Source organism: Venturia canescens, chromosome 2 (genome assembly GCF_019457755.1).
Source record: "Venturia canescens isolate UGA chromosome 2, ASM1945775v1, whole genome shotgun sequence".
NCBI classification, from domain to species: domain Eukaryota; kingdom Metazoa; phylum Arthropoda; class Insecta; order Hymenoptera; family Ichneumonidae; genus Venturia; species Venturia canescens.
In genome coordinates this window covers 8,010,531-8,032,872 of record NC_057422.1, presented here as the reverse complement: position 1 = coordinate 8,032,872, position 22,342 = coordinate 8,010,531, and the positions used below count along the sequence as shown (strand labels likewise).

At 36.8% G+C, this 22,342-nt stretch overlaps 4 protein-coding genes and 1 long non-coding RNA gene across 9 annotated transcripts; 3 read left to right on the top strand and 2 right to left on the bottom strand.

Annotated features, from left to right (window-relative positions):
* Positions 1-370: 370 nt before the first annotated feature.
* Positions 371-5,303, top strand: Ent1 (Equilibrative nucleoside transporter 1). Its single transcript, XM_043413298.1, has 10 exons — positions 371-1,189; positions 1,549-1,784; positions 1,850-2,028; positions 2,371-2,465; positions 2,540-2,590; positions 2,661-2,893; positions 3,255-3,492; positions 3,661-3,746; positions 3,830-4,029; positions 4,122-5,303. Exons 2-10 carry the CDS (start codon positions 1,557-1,559, stop codon positions 4,231-4,233), a joined length of 1,422 nt encoding a protein of 473 aa, XP_043269233.1. The 5' UTR covers positions 371-1,189; positions 1,549-1,556; the 3' UTR covers positions 4,234-5,303.
* On the bottom strand, positions 4,655-7,560 carry Pcmt (Protein-L-isoaspartate (D-aspartate) O-methyltransferase). The gene is made up of 6 exons (XM_043413309.1): positions 7,542-7,560; positions 7,253-7,354; positions 6,839-6,978; positions 6,322-6,547; positions 6,108-6,193; positions 4,655-5,627 (listed from the first exon to the last, which is right to left on the bottom strand). Exons 2-6 carry the CDS (start codon positions 7,311-7,313, stop codon positions 5,454-5,456), a joined length of 687 nt encoding a protein of 228 aa, XP_043269244.1. The 5' UTR covers positions 7,314-7,354; positions 7,542-7,560; the 3' UTR covers positions 4,655-5,453.
* A 423-nt stretch (positions 7,561-7,983) lies between these two features.
* Positions 7,984-18,716, bottom strand: LOC122407232 (protein-L-isoaspartate(D-aspartate) O-methyltransferase-like). 5 transcript variants are annotated; one of them, XM_043413303.1, is made up of 6 exons: positions 18,352-18,716; positions 10,449-10,571; positions 10,066-10,205; positions 9,083-9,308; positions 8,696-8,781; positions 7,984-8,466 (listed from the first exon to the last, which is right to left on the bottom strand). In XM_043413303.1, the coding sequence occupies exons 2-6, from the start codon at positions 10,501-10,503 to the stop codon at positions 8,284-8,286; spliced, it is 690 nt and encodes a 229-aa protein (XP_043269238.1). In that variant the 5' UTR covers positions 10,504-10,571; positions 18,352-18,716; the 3' UTR covers positions 7,984-8,283. The 5 variants fall into 5 exon arrangements, with proteins under 5 accessions (XP_043269238.1, XP_043269239.1, XP_043269241.1 ...); XM_043413304.1 differs by lacking the exon at positions 18,352-18,716 and adding an exon at positions 11,581-12,304; XM_043413306.1 differs by lacking the exon at positions 18,352-18,716 and adding an exon at positions 11,643-12,304.
* On the top strand, positions 12,904-16,610 carry LOC122407224 (facilitated trehalose transporter Tret1-like). The gene is made up of 4 exons (XM_043413292.1): positions 12,904-13,160; positions 13,833-14,400; positions 14,529-14,733; positions 14,986-16,610. Exons 1-4 carry the CDS (start codon positions 13,094-13,096, stop codon positions 15,616-15,618), a joined length of 1,473 nt encoding a protein of 490 aa, XP_043269227.1. The 5' UTR covers positions 12,904-13,093; the 3' UTR covers positions 15,619-16,610.
* A 2,275-nt stretch (positions 18,717-20,991) lies between the features above and the next one.
* On the top strand, positions 20,992-22,321 carry LOC122405933 (uncharacterized). The gene is made up of 3 exons (XR_006259851.1): positions 20,992-21,251; positions 21,584-21,659; positions 22,186-22,321. It is a non-coding gene; the product is annotated as an uncharacterized lncRNA (long non-coding RNA).
* Positions 22,322-22,342: the final 21 nt, after the last annotated feature.

Sequence of the window (22,342 nt, the reverse complement as noted above, 5' to 3'; positions counted from 1 at the left end):
ATCACATTTTTGTTTAGAATAAAAACTCGACAAGATAATCATTGGATAAAATTAAACGTCATCCAATAAAAATGACATTTCAAAGTATATCTTTGCCATTTATCATTAATTAGTAATCACAACTAATAATTTAACTAATTAAAAATTTTATATTTTCTGTAAACATTTTTACATCACAAAAGTGGCATCAGCACGTTATATTTTCCGAACAGCTGATCCACTACAAGTACAAACGTGGGTATCGCCAGTATCGCGCATGCGTGATATCATGTATTACCATAAAGGCATAACTGGACTCATTTTTATATATTGAACTCCCCGAATTATGCTATTCTGTTCCGTAACAGTAATGTTATTCTTTACAAGCTGTCCGCTTTTTTCCCAAAGTGTCACAATGACATTTCATGAAGATAGAACGTCCGTACCTCCCCAATCATTCTGCTATCGCGTTTTCGTTTTTTCGAAATGATTGATTCTCACATTTTTTTATAGCTTGTTGCCATTTATATTGTCACGTTCTAGAAACGACGTGAGATAATTTATCGAGAGTAGGTCAGTTGGCGTTTTTGATAGTTCGGAAACTCGCAACGTCGTTTTGCGAACATATTCGGAGCATTCGATCAGCCATTTTCCTCACAGTTTGATAGATTATGTTTCAATCTGATGCTGGTCTTTGTATCGTGACTTCATTCTGCTTGCGTTAGTCATTCACGCCGAGGCTTGTTAGTATCCCTATTATGTTGCGTTTTATCCAAGAGTTGTGTCCCTCGAAGACCTCGAAACACATGCGAGCAGCTTATACGATTCCAGACGTTGCATGGGTTTAACTCGTGGCAAAGGAGGAGTGGGGGTTCAGGGAAACAAGGATTAATAACGAGCATTCGGATCGAATAGTTAGAATGATTTTTTTGTGATCGTCCTTTCGTTCGCGCTATTCTCGAACTGTGCGAGACGTTTATCGTCATGACAGCTGCTTTCGATCACCGTCTCAGTTACTCAAAAGCTGCTGATTCTCGCAATGCTGTCATTTTCATCACGTTTGACGTTCTCCGACAATAGATAAAGCACGAAACGTCAAAATAGGCAAAGCTATTACTCAATGAAAAATTGATCTCCCAGCACAACGAAACACACGCTCACATCGCGGAGAACAATTTTCAAGAATCCTTAAATCGTTGAAAAAATTCTCGTAAGTGTTTTCTTTTATATATCATCTTGTTGTGACACACTTGTTTCGGTTTTGTTTTTCCAAATGGATTTTTTTGTTTGTTGACACTCGATCAGTGAAGATAAGTTATTTGTTAGTGGAAATATTACATTGTTCGTTACTCAGCTTGAAACGTGATCTTCCAGAGTGTTGTTTATAGTGTCATATGAATTTTTACAAAAATTTTTACAATGAAAATGATGAAATTATCACGGTTCCGGTCTAATTTACGGAATTTACGTTTTAATTATCGAAAATACCATATTTCGATTCATTCCATTTATTTATATTGATGTTCTTTTATTACAGTATTTAATAAAAACTTTTTTTCGTTTATTAAGAAATTACCATGGAATACTCAATAAACCGAAGACCCTTGCTCGGAGTTGGAAGTGATAGCGAATTTGAAGATGAATTTGAAACAGAAGTGGATGATGCGAGTGTTTCTGTACCTGATCAAAAACCTATTTTCAAGCCTCATCAACCAACGGACAGATTTCATCTCGCCTACATAGTTTTTTATCTATTAGGAATGAATACTCTAATTCCATGGAGTTTTTTTATGACAGCGGATGATGTAAGTATTTAATAACACCAAAATTATTTTCAAACGCGTGTATCATAATTATCTCTTTTTTTTAGTATTGGATGTACAAATTCAGAGATATTCATCCAAATAATACAGGACATCACAACTACACGCACACTGAAATTTTGGAAAAGAGGACAGATCTTCAAGCAAATTTTACGTCTTATTTAAATGTATCCAGTGCATTGCCCAATACGTTATTTTTAATAGTCAACACATTCATCAGCAAGAGGTAAACCCTTTTTGAATAGTCTCTTCTTGTTTCAGCTTAAAAATATTCGAAGCCGTTGTTAAAATGGTGATTACACAAAAAATATCAAGTGGTGAATTTTTAATTAGCTGAACAGTAGACAAAGTTTTTCAATAGCCCAAAAGAATCTGATCCTTGAGTAAAAATGTTTTGTCGGTTGTCACTTCAGTTGAAAATTATAAAGTTTCTGAAATATCCACTCGAGGATAAGATTCTTCGACTGAAAATATTCATAAATATTCTGGATTTGATAAATTTGTATTGTTTGTACTAGAAGAAAACTGATGATGGGCATTTCTAAAGAAATTTATTTCACGATTTTAGGATATCACTTAGTACGAGGATGATTGGATCTCAAGTCATAATATTGCTGTTATTCATCATGACTACAGGATTAGTTATGGTGAACACAGACGAATGTAAGTTAATTTACAGTAATGATAAATAAAAACTTGTTTTTCTCAGATAATCTCCAAGAAAATTTAACTTTCAGGGCAAAATGATTTTTTAATTACAACTCTTACAACCGTGGCACTTGTGAATGGTTCGTAAAACGAATAATTGTAATAAAAATCATTCGATCTCAACCTAAGGATTGATTTTCCATCCTACAGCCGTAAGTGCCATATTTGGTGGCAGTCTGATGGGCATTGTTGGTCGATTCTCTCCGAGATATATCACCGCCATGTCGGGGGGTCAGGCACTCGGAGGAATTTTCACCGCCTTGACGGAAGTCTGTGCATTGTGGATCGGTGCTAGTCCTGTCGTTTCCGGACTTGTTTATTTCATTATTGGAGATTTTGTGCTGCTCATATCACTCGTATCTTACGTAGTATTGGAGAGAATGGTGAGATTATATTTCGTTTCATGTCCAACCTTTATTTTACCGATTTATAATAAAAAAATGAATCGATAGATTTTTATGTTAATTATGATGAAGAATTGGTCAACATTTAAAATTGTTTCATAAATTTTACCTAAATTGGACGATTTTCCTCACTCGTTTATCTCCAAACCAAGTACATAAATGTGAGAAAAGTCAGAGTCGCAATAGCATCAAGTGTCAATATTCATTACAAATAAATTCACCCTAATCGGTTTATGATAATGCTTCAGCTGCTCCAATTTTAATGGCTGAGGAGAAATGTTTCGTTATTAAAGAATGGAACACGTCACACGTCCATATCACTATGTGAATTTGCTTACAGGCCTTTTTCAAACATCATATGATACAAGAAACAAGAACACCGACTGAATCAAATTATTCTGTAAACGCCGAAGTCAGTTTCGTCGATGGTCACAGCGTGTCCTACAGTCGAATTTTCAAGAGAGTTTGGCCGTACGGATTGAGCATTTTTCTCGTATTTTTTATTTCTCTTTCCGTGTATCCAGCCGTAACTGTTCTCGTCGAAAGTCAGAACAAAGGGAAAGGCTACGCGTGGAATGGTTCGTTTATCTGTTTTTTTTTTTAATCCTTATCAAGAAGCAAAAACAGAACGAATTCTGTTGTTAATTCTCTAGTTCTAGCACCACAAGTGTGCTATAATTCTCCTATTGAGTATCTTAATCCATTCTCGACTATCTGCGCCGTAACACTGTGTCGATTGTTCACAGACATTTATTTCGTACCCGTGATTACTTATCTGACGTTCAGTATGGGTGATTACGCCGGACGTCTGTTGTCAGGCATCATGTTATGGGTAATTACAATTGAAAGAAAAACAAAGATGATTGATGTTATTAAAATCATTGATGAATGACATGAAACACTTTTTCTTTTCAGCCGAGTGGAAAACCCTGGAAATTAGTACTTCTTTGTATTTTGCGAGCATTGATCGTTCCTGCCTTGATGGTGTGTAACGCCCAACCGAGACATCACCTCCCCGTTTACATAACCAGTGATTTTTATTACATTATTTTGACCATTATTTTTGCCATTACCAATGGATATCTTTGCAACATTTCTATGATATTGGCACCAACGTGAGTACCGATTTTGACACGTGATCGATGACTTTTAAGCCTGAAGTCAATTTAATGCTCTCTCTCTCTCTCTCTCTGAAATTTTATTGCAGGGTGGTCGACGGACATGACAAAGAAATCGCGTCAGCTATGATGGGAGCTTTTCTCGGCTTAGGATTAGCAGCTGGCTCTTCTCTTAGTCTTGTTTTGGTACGAGCTCTTTAATCATCAACGGCGTGACATCTTCCATTCCGATAAATAGAACGCACTGCCGTTATCTCCCTTGTTGTTCATCCGATGTGATACTCTGTTATGCGATCGATGGATGATTCGTCGAACGAAAACCTCTGATGCATTTCCTACACAACGTTCGATAAGTTTGCATCGTTCTAAACTAATGAGATTTCTTTTTTTTATGCTGGAGACTTCGAATCGTCGAAGGAATTCCGACTGTTCGATGAATGGAGAAGAACTCGTTACAATTTTTACTTGCATCGGAGTAATGCGAACCCCATTTTACCACAGCCTTTCAACATAGATAATGATGGAGGAACCCCAAGTGACACTCAATAAAAAATACTTTGTACCTTTGCCATTGTGATAATTTAAATATTTCAACCGAATCATCGTGAAATCAGCGCACACATATTTTCGTCTGATCTTTATTCACTTTTTTCATCTGACAGAGCCACATTTTTAAATTTATAAGTTTCTTGTTTTATACACGCGGACCACACTTTGAAGTCATGGTGTAAAAATAAGATCTACGAAGTTGAATTTTAGTTGAAACGCGAATATGTGGACAATGTAAGAACGACGGTAGAAAGATGCAGTGATTGTTCGAAAAATTAGTACAATTTGTAATTACCTTAATATGTGGATGAAAGAATTTAGACGAATCGGTGCAAATCAATTCTATTGTATGTTATAACAGTAAATTCTTAGACTTGTTAACCGAATGTATAAAATTTATCAAGAAACGGAACAGTGTATGAGCGCTAAGTGGAAATGATAAAAAAAATCTTTGTCTTTACGTATTACTCAAGTATTTTGATATCGATGGCCAACGACCAAAAACGTTTCGCATCGAAATGTTTCCAGAGATATAACTATGATATCTTTGGAATTGGAAACATCGATTCGTTTGAATAAATGTATTACAGTGGGAAAAGAAAATATTGTTTTTTGCCGTTCTAGATAATTTATTGGCATGATATAATTGACTTTTATGTGTCACAGAGAAGAAAAAAACGTGTTTGAATCAAGTTATGAATAAATGAAGGGCCCAATGCCAATTGTGTTGAATCATTTATTCCAATAAAACATCGAAATTTTTTATTTTTTGAGCTTAAATTTTTTCCCAGCAAGATGTTTCATTGAGTGAGTATGGAAAAAAATAAATAAATAAATAAAATGGTGCTCACTCACTGGAGCAAGCATCGCTTTCATGAGCGATACTGACGTTCCTTGTCTGTCAATGGAACAAACACGACTCCCATGAGAGGCTTTTTCTTTATTTTGCCATCCGCACTTTTCTCGAACTGGTACAGAGTTTGGTCGTCATTTTCTGGTCCAACTGGAACTATCAAACGGCCACCGACTGCAAGTTGATCTATCAGCTGTTGAAAATACAAATTTTTATTGAATTCCCATTCTTTTCTATGCTTAAAAGATTTTTTTTTTGTAATTATTAAAAAACGCTACTCACCCCTGATTTCAAGAATTTTGAGATATAATTTTGAGTAATTTTATCCATAATTATTTGAAGGGCTTTCTAACAATTTTGGAGATACAATGGTTTTGTATTTTGCTGTAACTCCAATCTTTAACTTTACAAAATCGAAATGAATACCTCAATCAATTTTGAGGATTTTGTTTCGGGTCTTTGAAAAATCATAATTTTTCAGAAAGTCCTTCAGTCTGGGTACAATCCAGATATGGGTAAATCATCAATTTGTTTCATTTTCAGCATTTTTATTATGAAATTGTGTCATTTTATGAAATTATCCAGGACAATGCCTTAAAAAAACGTTTTTCAAAATGATTGAATATAGGAGGTGAGTACGGTTCCTTGAATATCGACCAATTTTTTCTCTCACCGGTTGGGGCGTTTCACGAGCCGCTGCTCCAACGTGTATCGCGTCATAAGGAGCATGTTCAGGACAACCCAATCGTCCGTCGCCAACTGAAAAAAAAATTGAAATCAGTAATTTGTAATCAGTGAAGAAGATTCGTAAGTGTGAATATTGATTTGAATTTACTCCTGAAATCAGTTTATCACTTTTTTTTACGTTAAAAAGAAAACAAATTTACCAACTAAAGCGACTCGTCCAGATTCTAGAAGCTCAGGTCTGTCACTTTGAAGATTACGTTTTGCCAATGCCTGGAGTTCAGGTATATGATCAATGCCCACTGCTAATCCATCATCGCCAAGCATGAGTCCCATACATGCTGTTAAATATCCAGAGCCAGAGCCAACATCCAATGCTTTGTTGCCGGGTTTCAGTTTGTCTTCGAGCAATTCCAGAGCATATGCATGCTAAACAAGTTTTCCTTGTCTTCTAATTTGTAAATTATCTCTTTTTCATTTTATCAATCTATTTAGTGAATCATTATTCAATAAGTAAGCAAGGATATCTCCAGTTGGGTAACCCAAAAATTTCAATGAAAATGTTATTGAGTTATTTTGAAAAACTGCATCTTGTTTGAATCATTTCTTGAAAGTGACAGGAGATACCCAAAATTCTATCAAATTTTTTATTGATGATGCATCAGACAATTCTCTTGCATGGGCAATAGATGGAACTCATTAAAACCGATATCAAATTACCATATGAGGTGCGCTTATAGTAACCCCATATCCAATACCCTGCGGAGCATCGAAATAGGGGTTATTTGATGTTGTATACTTGGCTCTGTCCACTGCACACATTGTTTCAAAAACTCTATCTGATTTAACGATTTTGGATCCTGAAAAAATGATTGATTGTTTATAAAATCAAAAATATAAGCGTTATCAATTAAATTTGTCAAACGTAGCCGAGTTTTCATTTAAACGAAAAAAGAACGAATTATATAAAGAAATATTGTACAAAACATTTCCCAGTGAGAAAAATAACTGAAGAAACATTTATTATTGATCTTCACAATGGAGAAAAAAAATTCTCTAGCGTTTTGTAGGTTAACCCGATCATACTTCAACAAATATTTCATTTACATAAAACAAATAACAAAACCCATTTACTTTTAAGATATTGTACAAGATCCTTGTTGGTTCTTCCGTTGTATCGACCAAATGCAGCCATATCTAGAATATGAATAGCAAACGAAACGATAACTGCAACGCCTGCAACGTAAATAAGACACTTCACATGTTGACACGGAATTTTTTTAAAATGAATCGTCGAATGTCGAATTCATATATGATGACTGATGACTTTGTTTTTATGTATATATAGGCAAAAAACTGTCGAAAACCAAAACAAAGTCCTAGGTTTTCGGATGAATAAACTTGGAACAACAAAGGTTTTTACGAGAATATATTTCGCGAGTGCATGCGTACTATTGTACGGCACGAAAAAGCCTCGACGTCCTCGATGAACAAAGTTAAGGCAATTTTCAGAGGTGAAATTACCGAAGGTCTAATTAATACAATTAAAATTATTCAAACGCGACAAGTGAATCCTCAATCAAAGTGAATGAGCGAATGTTCAAGGTCACAAGAAACACTCGTACAAATATACAGATGAATTCTAAGAGTTACATAAAAACAAACAATCCCTCAAAATTGCAGGTCAACTATGAAAATTCTTAGATAATTCACGATTTGGTGTCATCTTCAAAATAAGAATTTTTAGGATTAAAAAAATTGATAAAATATGTTGAATACGTTCTCAAAAGTTGAACTAAAATTTTTGGTTTCACATGCTAAACTGCATCTATAATATTTTGAATAAATCTCGGATGAGTGACATATGTAGTTGAAACTATAATTTATTTGTATTCACAATTGTAAATATAAAACGTACTTTTTATATCTATACAAAATATATATTAGTTTATATAATACAGTGATAAATAAATTGTGAAAATAACGGTTTCATCTGAACAATAAAGGAAAAAACTTAAAATTGCACAATATAATCATTTAGATATCTCACCGTCGTTTTCATTATTATTTTGAATACTTTGTGGGCGTTCTGTTTAAATATCTACAAGGCTTCCAATATATACGGTGAAAAAATTATTCCATCGCATCGGAAATTCGTCGAATTATTAATTGTTCAATTGTGTTTCAGGGTCGGTAAGTAGGACGTATGAAACATGCATCAGTTTCTTCGTAGAGACGGTTCCATCCTCGTTTTTATCGATTTGTACAAGGGTCTGAAACCTTTGGTAACCCTCGAATGTCACGACTGGACAAACCATTCGACCACCAGGTGCGAGTTGCTTTACGAGCTGAAAAAGTAAGAAAAAACCATTATTGCTTCACAAATAATGTTTTTCTTTTCAAAAACTGATACAAATCTTGTACGCTTGGATAAAGTTTTAGTGAATCGACCTTTTTATTTTATTATGAAAGAAAGAAAAAGTCAGAAGTCAATCAAAATAAAAAAGTGATTAGAATGAAATTTTATCATTTACAAGTTGTCGCGAAAACTACTTATGGAAAAGTCATTTTATTTACTTCTTCAGGAAGGGATTCAGCAGCAGCTCCAACATGGATTGCATCGTAAGGACCTTCTTCGGGGTATCCAAGTCGACCATCTCCCTCTGCAAAAAAAAACAAAATTAAATAACTCCAATAATGTTTAGAAATAGTGAATTCTCCGAGTTAATAATGACCAAATTCCGGTTGTTTCTTCTGGTAAATGGTTGGCGAAAAATGAACCCATCTTTTAGGAGAGCTTTTTGTCGACTTCTATTAGAAAAACTCTCGATATGAAAACCTTCGTATCCAATGTGATGCGTTCCTTCATCACGAACCATTTTCCACAACGAGAATCATCGGAATTTGGCAATTTTATTTCGATCTTTCGAAAGAATGCCTCAAGCAATATAAATAGAGAATTACCGATGAACTTGACTCGTCCGTCCCTAATAAAATGGGGACAATCGTCGCGTACGTTTCTCGTCGAGATCTCGATCAGTTCGGGTATGTGTTCGAGGCCAATAACACGACCCCGAGGACCAACCATGAAAGCCATACAAGCTGTTAGATAACCGGAGCCAGAACCAACGTCAAGAGCTCGAGCACCGTCTCGTAGTTGATCCGTAAGAATGGAAAGGGCATAGGCGTGCTGAAAAATCAAAAAAAAATCTTATTTTTTTCTCTTCATCAATTTTTTAAGATTCAGGACAATAATTTGTTTTTTTTTGCTTCGTATGCCACAGAGGATTGGAACATCATTGATATCGAGGAAAATATTGGATTTAGCGGGAATAATGCAAACACGGGCAATCGAGGCTAAAATATCATTTGCTTTCAAACATCTTGATTTCTCGTACAGAAATTTCTCCGATGTTAGCCAAGCGGTGAATTTCCAACGACTGGAGATAATAAGATGTGCCAAACAAAAATCGTACGACGTGACGAGTATGATAACGGGGTTAAACGGCGATAGCCCGGATTCGAATGATGCCCTCAGTAATCCTCGGCTCGCTATCTTTTTCAATATCACGGAATCGATTGGCAGCATATGTCAATGTTCCATTTTTTTTATCATAAAAGAAAGTTATGAGAATCCAACATTTTTTCAAACCGCAGCAATTATCCGGGCAGGGTGTCAAGTGGACAAATTGACGACCATACAACGGCGCGGTATATCTATATTTTATGGGCATTTGACACGATGGAGAATCGCCCGATGTCCATTTGACACCCTGCCCAATTATCGAGTTACCCTTGTCACATTGGATTCTCGATGGGGGCTTTTTGACGTTCGCTAAGACTCTACCGGCATCACTATAATTATCACTTTCGCCCATGATTTTATCTCAAATTGGATATTATTGAAATTTAGTGAATGAGAACGTTTGGAAGGTGAATGGATGTACCATGTGTGGGGCACTGATGGTAACGTTGTAACCAATCCTTCGTGGTCGGTCTAAATATGGCTCATCTTCGTGACAATATCGTCCTCTGTCAATGGCGATCATCGCAAGCATCGCAGCGTCCGTCGTTAGTATTTTGGCTTCTACAAAATGGATAGAAAATTGTTAATTCGTGATCATGGATTTTGACGTAATTATTTATTTATTTGTTTTTTATTGAAGTGAACAAAAAATGATGAATTTTCGAAATCTTATGAACCTCGAAACTCAGGATATTTCGTTACAATATTACCAATAAATTTTCAGGAATTTTTATAATTCGATGAGAAAAGCAAAATTGTATACAATATAAAAAGTAATGCAATTTTGATGCAATCATTTTTTACCTTGTAATTTGTCTATCATTTCCTTGTTCGTTGCACCACTGCATCGCCATGACATGTTACGAAATGTCTTTTTCGAAAACCCTCCAAAATGTGTGCTCGATCAGAAATCCAGTTTGGAGTGAACTGAAACGATAAAAAAATCGTACTTTGAGTGGAGTGAATGAGAGATTGAGTGAGACTGTGGAAATGAATTCACAAAAATATATATTATTATCATATGGACACTTGAAACAAAACCTAAAATTTAAATGACAAGAAAAATTGCATTTTCGATTGAATAAATTCCACCCTCACTGGTTGGTTCTTGGTGACTGGGTCAGTGAAAGTACAGACGATATTCTGCAGTGGGTGAGGAAAACAGCTGACTGCCCGGAATATCGATTCTGTCTAGGGGGAGAATTTACAGGATCAACGCATGGACATGGACAGACGCACGGTCACGGTTGAATTTGGAGGAACGAGGAAAGGCTAATTGTGGGGCATCTTGCTCGCGAACTATTCTAAACTCGTTAATGCTCGCAATGACGTTTTTCTTTTCCAATTCTACGCGTTAGCTGGCACTATCGATCAAAGATTTGACGAACGATCAAATCTCTTATTATTCGCTGTTACAATAATTGAAGTGCACGAGTGCAGCTTATTTTCGAAAAGTGATGAAGCCCCGGTTTTCTACTCCGATTTTCACAACGATCATGAAAAACGTGGGTATTAAAATTTCTTTTGGATTATTTTCCACAGGAAAAATTCTTCTTGCGAGTCATTTGTTCGTGTCTAATTTACAGTTTTGAAGTTTGATTAAAAATATTTTTCTTGTTCAATCCTCATTTGAATCATTTTTGCAAATACTGAGCATTCGAGGGGCTCAAAAATTGTGGAGTCAGCTCATAAATTTTTTAAATATTAAATAAAAATGGAAACATTTTCATGAAATGATCGTTGCTCGTCCGAGCAATGAAATGTCGTCTGTTTCGACTATTTGGAGAGTGTTAAAAACGATGTGACAGAAGTAACTAAAAATTTATAGCAGCGACTCAAGCGAGGGTCGTAAATTCTCTACGAGAATTTGACTTTTTGACGAAATAATGTGTTCGGGAGAGCCGTAAATTAAATTTGCAATCAGTGAATACTCAACGATAAATTATTTTCCACGAATGGAGATAATTGTAGGATGAATAGAGATTCAATACAACGCACGTGCTCGTGACAATCTCATTTCCTGATGACGTTTGTTAACGGATTCGAACGATCTGTCGGATGGAGAAGAAACTTGGGAATACGAGAACGTTCAGTTGCTCATATTCATTCTCAAGCGAAAAATTTCTAAGAATGTTCTCAAAATTCGATTTTTTTTAAATTCACGAGTGGTGCGGAACAAAAAATTGTTTTCTGCTATTTTTTTAAGATGCCCTTTTCCTCTGAATAATCTTTTTCCTCGTTCGTTTATTTCTTCCGACGAATAAGCCGTTTCGACATGGTTGTCAAAACACGAATAAAAAAAGTCGCTAAAAGTTGCCTAAACTTTTATCTGCCAACCATGATTTCGCAACGAGTTCGCGCCGGAGTTACCCACTTTTGAGTATTTCTGTATTAAAAGACCTTGACTTTGTGATTACAAATAAGTCGATACAGTTGTACCTAATCAATTATTAGGACGATTTCGAGCTCACTTTGAGAGTAAAAAATGGTCCTTTTATCACTCGTTAAGAAAGTTCAACTTAATCCAATCGTTACCAGTTATTACAAAATGATTTCTCTGTCAGTGTATCGAGACATTGACCCAAAGTCCCTGATTCAAGAGCAACTGCGAAATAAGTTTCATCTTGCAATTTGCCTGTGACAAATCAATTTTTTTTATATCGAGCTCCACGAAAAGGGATTTTTTCATTACAAGTTGCTCTTTCGCAAGCTTTTTTGTCCAGGCGTACAATTACTTCATTCGGTGTGTAACAACGTTGTGTCGAAAAAGATAAGAGAATGTCTTGCATTGATAGAGGGTGATGTGAAATCGCAGGGGAAGAGATTTTATCGTCGATTGATATAAATTGAATTACAAGATCGTACTAACGTACGAGTACATCAACGACAGCCCCCGATTCACAAAGTCAAAGATCGGAGTATCCGAAAAAACAGGGTTAACAAAAAATCGAAAAATAAAAGAAAAAATTAGATAAAATCGTAGATAAAGTGATCGGGAAGACAGAAATTAGTAGCAAGAATGTCGATTGAATGGAAAAGGCTTGAAAGAATCTAATAGCAGAAAACAAATTGTACGCGTAAAAAGTAAATAATCGCAGTTTTGACATTGCTGACGTTGAGCAACGGGGCAGCAATAATCGTGGCGCGTTTTTATCTTATTATTCACACTTTTTTCGTATTCGAATCGAAACTTATCACAGAAACATTATTGAAGCTAGAGCGGTTTCGTTGCGTCAATGTTGTTCGACGGAGGAGCGGCGGTCAACTGTTTGAGGGATACTCAGTAGAATCTCGGCGACGATTCCTCGATGTAGTTTTTCGGTGGAGCAGCCTCGATTCTCACTATTTTTCTCGATTCCTTCCTCAGCCCATGAATCGTTCATTCTTCATATCGATTTTTCGTGTGTGAGTGTGCGCGTGTATCTTTTCAAGATTTTACCGAAGAAAAAATGGGCGAAGAAAAATCGACGAAATCGGAGCCGGGGCGACTCCGGCAGACCATCGCGGCTGTTCTCGGTGAGTGGAAATTGAAACTGGCAATTGCATTTGGCTCATTTCAAGAAAAACGAACGATTTCAACTTTGGCACGTGACAACTTCATCCTCGTTCAATATTCTTCAATATCACTCATCATTTTCTCCGAACAATGAAAAATATTAACTGCTACTGAATGGAACTGAAAAAATTGAAAAACAATTCAATTATCTGAATGGACACGAAATTGTGAATTTCCTTTTCCGACTACTTTGGTCGACATCGCCTATTATTTTCCTTCCATCACAGAAAAGCAGGTTCAAAGTTCAAAGCACAATGTCACATGAACATGCGCTAAGCCCGGTTGATGTAAACTAGACAAAAGTCACAGTGGAACACTTTTTTTGTTGTAACTCCGACCGATGGGTAATTGGCAACGGATCGGTGACAAAATCTTGATTCACAAAATCATGTGGACACTTCTTAAACGTCAAAACATTATTCGATCGTCTCGTCGTGATATTTTCGTCGACTCTCAGCAATCCCTCGATTCTCAATACCGCAATAATGAAAAAATCATTTCCTGCGATCTGAAAGAAGAAATTGAGAAAAAAAAACGTTTCATTAATGCAATTTCACCAGAAACGATCGGAACAGAAATCGTGAAGTTAATCTGACAACTAATTGGTTTTTCTTCTCTCCTTCATTCGACAGTTAACGTTGCTTCCTTAGCGTACGGTACGATGATAGGATGGCCGTCGCCGATAACTCCGCAGTTGCAGAGCGTCGATACTCCGGTGGGAAATTCGCCGATGACGGACGAGGAGACTTCCTGGTTGACGGGAGCATTGTGCGTTGGTGCACTCGTCTCAATGCCATTCTGCAGTATAATAGCTGAAAAATTGGGTCGCCGGAAGACCGGTTTTGTAATGACAGTGCCGTTCTGCATGTGCTGGCTGTTGATCATATTCGCCACGGATTATTCGTACTTATACATTGGACGTTTTTTCGCCGGCGTCGGTGGTGCCATTTGTTTTTTCCTCGTGCCTCTTTACGTCTCCGAAATTTCAGCGGACAGCATACGCGGGCAGCTTGGAAGTTTTCTCGTTTTTGGCATCAATATCGGAATCGTAACGGGCTACGTAACCGGCGCTGCCATGTCATACCACATGAGCGCTGTTTTCGGCCTCGTTATGCCCTTGCTATTCCTCGTGGGTTTTGTCTTCGTGCCGGAAACACCGGTCTATCTCATACGACATGATCGCCCGGACGACGCGGCGAGGTAAAAACAATTTTGGCTCAATTTTTCATCGTCTTTCCATCAGCGCAGCATGTCAATCCGTCTGCCTCCAGAGCAATTTTAAAGAGGAAACTCTTTCTCCATTAAAAAGATGCATTTGCTCGTTTCAGGTCCCTTCTGTGGCTCAAAAATGGCGACAAGGCTGCAGTCGATCGCGAACTTTTGAGAATACAATTGCTCGTGAGCGAGCACGTTAACGAGCAGGACAAATCCATTGGATTCAAGGACTTGTTTCGCGATCGTGGAACCATCAAAGGCTTTGTGATCGCTTGTGGGCTGATGGGAGGGCAACAGTTGTGCGGAATAACCGCAATGGTACGTAGTAAACGAGTGAGTTGATGGATTCGTGCACGGAGAGAGTAGCAGTGAACAAATTGCTGTTAAAATGCACCCGAAGAAATCGGGGACAATCTTGGAGTTTTTCGATCATCGATAAGCAAAATGGGAACCGATAGAAAAACGAGACAATAATTCCTGCCTTCGGGGGAAATTTTGTTTCGTTTTTTTCAAAGTTTCTATTTCGCTTTAACTAAAAACGCATTGAAATTTCTGCATTTTTTCTTAAAGATCAGCTACGCAGCGACGATTTTCAAGATGGCTGGAAGCTCGATGAGCCCGGACACAGCTGCGATAATAATTGGATCGATCCAAGTGTTTGGTTCGTGGCTTTCGTCGGTATTGATGGAGCGAGCCGGAAGGAGGCCGCTTCTGATGGTTTCTTGTGGAGGAATGGCGATGTGTCATTGCGCGATTGCAATTTTCTGTACAATGTTGAACGAGGGTTACGACGTTGATTATTTTCGTTGGCTTCCGGTGGCGTCGCTGTCGATTTACGCCCTCGTTTACAACGTCGGAATGGGCTCGGGTCCTTTCATCGTTGCCTCAGAAATTTTCAACGCCGATGTTCGTGGTCTCGCCATTTCTGTAGCCCAATTTTTCATGTGGGCGCTCGCGTTTCTCCTCGTCAAATTTTTCCCCGCGATGATGAGCACGATGGGCGTATCCGGCTGCTTCTTTTTCCTCGCCCTCTGCTGCCTCGCTAACTTTATTTTCGTTTTCATTCTCGTGCCTGAAACAAAGGGTCGAACACTTGAATCCATAATCGACGAACTCAACGGTTTCACCGGACGATTCGATGAAAAAAATTACGTCAAAGCCTCCCTCGAAATGTCACAGAAAAATATAAATCTTCCCACGTAACGGTCGGATACGATTGATCCGACTTTTGAAAAACAACCTTCGAGCGAGAATCAACATTCTGTTTCCTCGCAGTGGTCAAATTACTGGATTACAAAGCACGGAAAACGAAGGCGATGAATTTAGAACGAAGCACTTCAAATGATAAATATATTGGAGGATTATCGTTGATCCTTCTTTAACAGTGAGAAAAAATCCAAAATATTTTGTTATCCCGTTTTTTGAGAAAATCTCCCATTCCTCCGTGTCCTCACTTTCATAGATTTTCGATCGAGAACCGAAGCACTTGAATCCGCTTTTCAAAACTTCAAAATCCCATTTGAAGCTCGTTTGTGACGAAGTTATTTGAAAACTTCGTCACAGAATTCGAGATTTCCATCTTCAGTTGTAGTTCCGGTGCAATCAAATTAATCTGGAAGATTCGTCCTCAGAAAATGTATCCTTGAAACATCCGGTCCAGCATCTCGAGACGTGTACATGGAATTTTTTGACTCGTCAATAATATCGGAGTGGCATTTTCGGCGATGAATTTTCTAGAACAAATTTTCTGGTTACCACTCAACATCTTGAAGATAAACGACTGAAAAATTCAGAAGATGCGCCAAGTTGTTCTGGGAGGGAACGATTACAAGATCGGCGAGGGAGACCAGGACGATCTGCAATGTTTTGCAATAGAAAAAAAAAATTCGGGCACCCTTCAAAAATTTGGGGAAAAACATTTTTTCTTCACCGAGGTTTTCATTTTATCCATAACATTAACCTCAACTATTTCTATTAAGGAAGCTACTGAGTTACCTAACTAGTTATAAAAGTATTAGACCATCGTTCGAGCTGATTAGTAGTTCATCTGTCAATGTCGCTGTTCGTTTCAATGTGGGCACGTTTATATGTGTTCAAAAACAGGTTATCAGCTGCGTGGAATACATTTTAATTCTCAAGAAAAAGACTTTGTGTTCATACAAAAATATGTGTGGAAATAAAAAAGTGATTCTCAATTTGTTTGTAAATTTATTATATTTATAGTCATTCTGACTTATATTCTTTTATTAAAAAAAAGTTTTCGAACTTGTGTAAATGATTGGAAATATTTCATCTCTCTACTCTTCAAATTTTTTTCCATCGTCATGTTAACGTGGCTTGTCGAGGCAGAAAAGAAAAAGACAGATATTGCATTACCACCCACCGCGGATCACAAAAGTTTGTACAAATGACTTTTACATGATAACTTGAGGAAGGTGGATAACGAAATCAAAATAATCAGAATTTGATCAAATTTGTTGATAACATTCTTTGGCATCGACAAGTATACAAATACAATTTTTTTCCAATTTTTTTACCACATGGTTATCGAATAATTGAGCGTTAAATCGGTGTTCTTATGCACGAGATTTATAACTGGTATGTAAACTCTATGTTTATACACGTGAACTTGGATGTTCGATTACTCGAGAGCAATGTGGTAGAAAAATCTAAAAAAAGTTATATTGTCTTATATATTTTTAAAGAATACATTTACCAAATTTTATTAAATTCTTATCATTTTGAAATTCTTCATATTTTTAACATGGTTTAGCACGGTAATATTGTATCGTTGCGATCCACCCTCCTTAACATTCTGTAAAGTTTCATATTCTTCTGTTCATTAATACTATTTCCTGCCCAACTTCCTTAAGAGCTGTCAAGGTGCGTTGTATAAAAGTATAGAGAAAGAATGAGAAAAACAAGAAAATAGTGAAAGATATAAAAAAAGAAGATATTTTGAAAGAATTTCATTTTTTCAATTTTGAAAAAAAAAGGTTGAAAAAATTAAACAAAACAATTACATAATTTTTTAATACCCCCCCCCCCCCCCCCACCCGCGTCAAAAGCCACAAAATGCATGATCAAGCGCCCAATAGTCTCAACTCGTAATTGTTTTTCAAGTGTTTGCATGGCTTTTTGACTAGGAAATTTAAAGCAACAAACGATTTTATTGTTACGATTTATTATTGTTTTCGCTAATGATGTAAACGAGGTTTGACATTGAATTATGACGTTGCGTTCTCGTATGCCTGATTGTGACCCTTTGCAGTAACTGTGAGAGTTTAAAATTTAATTTAAATCGAATCAAATTTGACAGAACGACAGCAACGAGCCGTCAATCGCCGAGAAGGCGCCGTATCTGGTTTCGGAAAAAACATCGATATTTTTGCATGTCCAATTTTTAAAATGATTCAAAACTTCAAATAAACGAATTCATAGCGTTTGGGCAACGATTGACCGATTTACAATTTATTGGTCTAGTTTCAGCCGTCAAATAAAGTTCCTCGGTCCGTGATTACTCGGTATGCAAAATCGTTGATTCACTTTTCTTTTTTTCAAAGACATTTTTTGAAAATGTAATAAAAAATCAAAGAAAGGGACCTCAAGGGATCAACGAGATTTGAAAGAAGAACGAAACGTGTCCCAATTGACATTTTGGATTGCAAGTGAACAAGTGAGTGAGACCTAAATTGAGTCTCAAATTGGACTTTTTTCTTTACTTTAATTCAAAGCCGACGTTACGTCATAGATTCCAAATTAGGAATTAGAGCCCCAAATAAGGTCTTTTTTGCGACGGGCTCTTGAAGGTTCGAACCGAATGAGGAAAAACGTCGAATTTAAGACTTTTTTGAGACTGTTTTCAATACTCGCTGATCCGTTAGAGCGAATATACAAACTTGAAATGAATCGATAATGTCAAAAATAGTAACTCACAAATTACGTCAGGGCTCCACGAAAATTTCACACGTTTGAAATCGGCGATCTTGACCTACACAACAAATATTGATGCGCGCGATCACTCCACTTTATATTTCAGGGTGCACTATTCTTGATGTATATTTTTCTACTCCCACTCCACGACTCTCTTTGTTGACGCTGGAACTGGAACCGTCGAAAACCAATTTTTTCTTTTTTCGCCACCGATTATGCTCGATTTCTTAATGATTTTGCTCTAAAACACTGAGACGAAATTTCTATTCACAAAAGTTACTTGACGTAATAAAAAAATTATGAATTCGTCAATGTATCGTGGGCTATCAACTTCGTCGTCCCGCGAACTGTTGACGTTTATTCCTCAGCAAAAATAGAAAAACGAAAAAAAAAGAATCAGGTTAAGGTTTCGATTGCAGCGCTGCGTCTGGGCCAACAGCAACTTTATGAAGCTTCTCGAAACCATAATTGATCGACTGAGGTTATACACGTTACCTGCTTACCCTGCTTTACCTTTAGGAGGGATGTGATTCGTTCGCCCTTTCGCGAATCTAGTATGCATCGCCAAATCGGAAAGTTCGTTGGATGAACGCTGAAATAAACCTGAAAAAATTCTTAGATACATCCTTAGGATCGGAAGTGACGCTAGAAAGTTATTTACGCTCAATTTTTCAGGATGTCAACACCAGCGAATGGAGGGTGGGCCCGAATCATTTTATTCCGGGTGTCAACGAGATCTCCACGATTTTTTTCATAGAATTTGAAAACTTTATACGAGATCGAGTACTTTAGAATTTTAGAATTCGCACTGCGATGTCTCGGAAGCTCTAAAACAGTGTACGTGATGATAGAATATTAACGCAATATTATCATAATATCGTACGATAGTCAATTATTGTCAAAAAACGCATCGTTTCTGAGATATGCAGCGATAGATAGGAGGGAATTGAATTCGATCAGCTGTAAAAATTGAATCGGCGACAACGCGAGCACTGTGCGCGTGCTTCGAGTGGAGAGAATTCATTTCGAAGATCACATTCCAGAGGAATATGATTGTCGAGGCGCATTTGTTTCGAACGTCTTAATCCTGTTAGTATATATGCAAAAAATTATATATACAAAAAAAGTTATAAATGCAAAAGAAATAGTATAATCATATGACAGACAACATTAATAATGTGAGTATACATGCGAAAAGTACTGTACGAATTTTTTTCCGTTTTATGTTTTCGAGAATTTCCGAACAAAACGAAAGAGAATTCATTTATAAAATATGATCGTAATTTACAAAGGGAACATATAGCGATTGATGTATGTGACGACATAACCTGTGATCTACCATTGAACGATGTGCTTCGAGAATTGTAAACATTACGGAACATATGTAAGCCACTAATAATTCATTGTAGGAAATGAAGCAATTAGTCATAAATTTAAGCAAAGCTAATAGAACTTGACGAAAAAATGTAATCGAGAGTCACTTTTTCACAAATTCTTGATCCGTTGAATAATGTAGGTTTCTAAAAGAAAAAACCGAGTACTTCGATGAATCGTATTGAGTAGGAAATGAAGCAATTAGTCATAAATTTAAGCAAAGCTAATAGAACTTGACGAAAAAATGTAATCGAGAGTCACTTTTTCACAAATTCTTGATCCGTTGAATAATGTAGGTTTCTAAAAGAAAAAACCGAGAACTTCGATGAATCGTATTGAATCGAATCGTCTTTGAAATACATTTTCTTTCTAGCAAAATTTATATTTTCACGGTTTTTACTGCCGTCATGTAAGAATTTTAGTTCTGATTGGTGTGCTTTATGAAATCACTCACTGAACTATTTTCCCTCACACAATCTCGACGGGACCATAAAATCGTTAAATTATGATTTTCTTCCGGAAAATCGTACTTAACAATAACTTTCATTATTCAGGTATAAAATCTTATGATCAAGTGGAAAAACTTTTCCGTTCGAGAGCCATTTAATCCGATACTCATCCTCCCATATTCAGCAAGTATATACTTCACGTTAAGATAAAAACTTCAACACAGAAACTGACGCGCACTCTTGACAATCTCATTCCCTCATAACGTTTGTGAAAATTAAATCATAATAAAGTGTCAGCGGCAGAATGTTGGTGCGTTCGTACGACGTGTATTATCTAGAAATTTATTATGCTGTTTCCAAACGCATTTACGTTCGAATACTGTTGATTTGTATTGGAACGAATGCCAAAAATGAGCTGAGAAATATTCACAAATTTCCAACTGATTGATATTCTGATCATGGAAAAATTCACGACCGTCGCCATCGCGATGACTTTTCGACCTTGTCGAGTGTTCGAATGGTTCGAATTGTGTTTTTCTAACTCCCCCCCTCCCCATCCTTCACTGTTGCCCGAAGAGAGCCGAGCTGGTAAAAGCGCCCTCCGCCGAACTCAGTGTCAATTCGGCGTATTGACGTTGAATTCATTTCCTGAGTCAAATAATCGAATTTTACGATCTTAGAACGGAAAAAAGTCCATGTTTTCGGGAGAGTGTTCTGCTGTGTTGACTCTCCTCTACACACATATTAAGAGCATAGTTTCAACGTGTATCCTTTGAATCGTGCGGTCAAAAAAAACATGTTTAGTATCCCTCAAATTATATCGTTACGGTGACATTTCTGTTTATCTCTTCGAAGGTTTTTTTCCGTGTACATGAAAAATTGAGACACGGTGAATCGTGATTAGATAAGGAAAAGTTTTGTATTATTGATACTGCGTGACGTGAGCCCTCGCAGGGGTAGAGGATTTATTATCAATCGTTAGAAATGGAATAATATAATCGTGCCAAAAGGTGTTAGTACATCGACGACAGGCTTTCGAGTCGAGGAATCTAAGACTGGGGAATAAAAAGAAAAGCGAAAGTACAGAAAATTGAACGAAATAGTAATTAACAAAACCCGGAAAATATGACAAGAGATTGGAAATGGAGATAAGATTGAGATTAATGTTGATAGTAAATAATCTCTGTTTCAAGTGCGATTAATGCGAATAACGTAGTAGCAACAATCCAATTCGATCTATAATCATCTAATCTCTATCAAATTGTTTGTATTTGTTTGCACAGTAGTACCGAGTCTACGGTCGATCGATCAAGTTTTTTTTTCCAAGTCTCTAATTTCCACATTTTTTTTTTTCATTTCCCCTTTCGATCAGTCGTTTTTCCAAATTTTCCGAAATTTTCTGTGTCCTTCAGCATTTTTAAGAAATGGACGAAATTAAATCATCATCAGAACCGGGACGATTCCGGCAGACCCTCGCTGCGGTGCTTGGTGAGTGAATAGTGTCAAAACTCTAAATTGTATCTCGGCGAAGTAAGGAAACTCTGAGCACCGTCCCGGTGAGATTCTTTTTCCGGAAGTTTATTGTTTATTTTTTTCTCATTTCCTTGAAGTTAAAAAACACACGAATGGCTCTTTTTGTCACGGTATTTGCCATAGAAGATTTTTTTTCTCATTCCAGTAATTATAAAGTCGTCAACTTCGCAAAAAATTGTATTAATTTTGTTGCTTCTCCAGTTTTGATCCTTCACTCTGAATGGAAGTAAGAAGACCACAATGCTTCTCAACCATAAAACCTAATTTGTCAACTATTGAACTCTGATCAATGAATTTGTTTCTTTCATTTGTTCCATATTTAATATCGCTTATTCAGCGTACGTTAATGACAAAAATTAGATAAAAATAATAAAAAATATATGATGACCAAATGAGAATTCACAAAATTAACGAATGAAGTTAATAATAACAATAATAATAATGATGAGATGAATTTGTTTCTCCTATTGATTGTATACAGTTAACATCGCTGCCTTAGCGTACGGTATAATGCTAGCATGGCCATCACCGGCAATTCCACAGCTGCAGAGCGTCGATACACCGGTGGGAAATACGCCACTGACAGAGGAGCAGGCTTCATGGGTGACAGGTTCATTGACCATTGGGGCTCTCGCGAC

Coding starts and splice junctions, on each gene's coding strand:
- Ent1 (XM_043413298.1), top strand. CDS start 1,557: ATGGAATACTCAATAAACCGAAGACCCTTGCTCGGAGTTGGAAGTGAT. Junction 2,591..2,660: donor AACCGTGGCACTTGTGAATG/GTTCGTAAAACG, acceptor TCCATCCTACAG/CCGTAAGTGCCATATTTGGT. Junction 2,894..3,254: donor ACGTAGTATTGGAGAGAATG/GTGAGATTATAT, acceptor ATTTGCTTACAG/GCCTTTTTCAAACATCATAT.
- LOC122407224 (XM_043413292.1), top strand. CDS start 13,094: ATGGGCGAAGAAAAATCGACGAAATCGGAGCCGGGGCGACTCCGGCAG. Junction 13,161..13,832: donor GACCATCGCGGCTGTTCTCG/GTGAGTGGAAAT, acceptor TTCATTCGACAG/TTAACGTTGCTTCCTTAGCG. Junction 14,401..14,528: donor CGCCCGGACGACGCGGCGAG/GTAAAAACAATT, acceptor TGCTCGTTTCAG/GTCCCTTCTGTGGCTCAAAA.
- Pcmt (XM_043413309.1), bottom strand. CDS start 7,313: ATGGCTGCATTTGGTCGATACAACGGAAGAACCAACAAGGATCTTGTA. Junction 6,979..7,252: donor TCTTGTACAATATCTTAAAA/GTAAATGGGTTT, acceptor TCATTTTTTCAG/GATCCAAAATCGTTAAATCA. Junction 5,628..6,107: donor CTCGTGAAACGCCCCAACCG/GTGAGAGAAAAA, acceptor TATTTTCAACAG/CTGATAGATCAACTTGCAGT.
- LOC122407232 (XM_043413303.1), bottom strand. CDS start 10,503: ATGTCATGGCGATGCAGTGGTGCAACGAACAAGGAAATGATAGACAAA. Junction 10,206..10,448: donor AATGATAGACAAATTACAAG/GTAAAAAATGAT, acceptor TCCATTTTGTAG/AAGCCAAAATACTAACGACG. Junction 8,782..9,082: donor CGGACGAGTCAAGTTCATCG/GTAATTCTCTAT, acceptor TTTTTTTTGCAG/AGGGAGATGGTCGACTTGGA.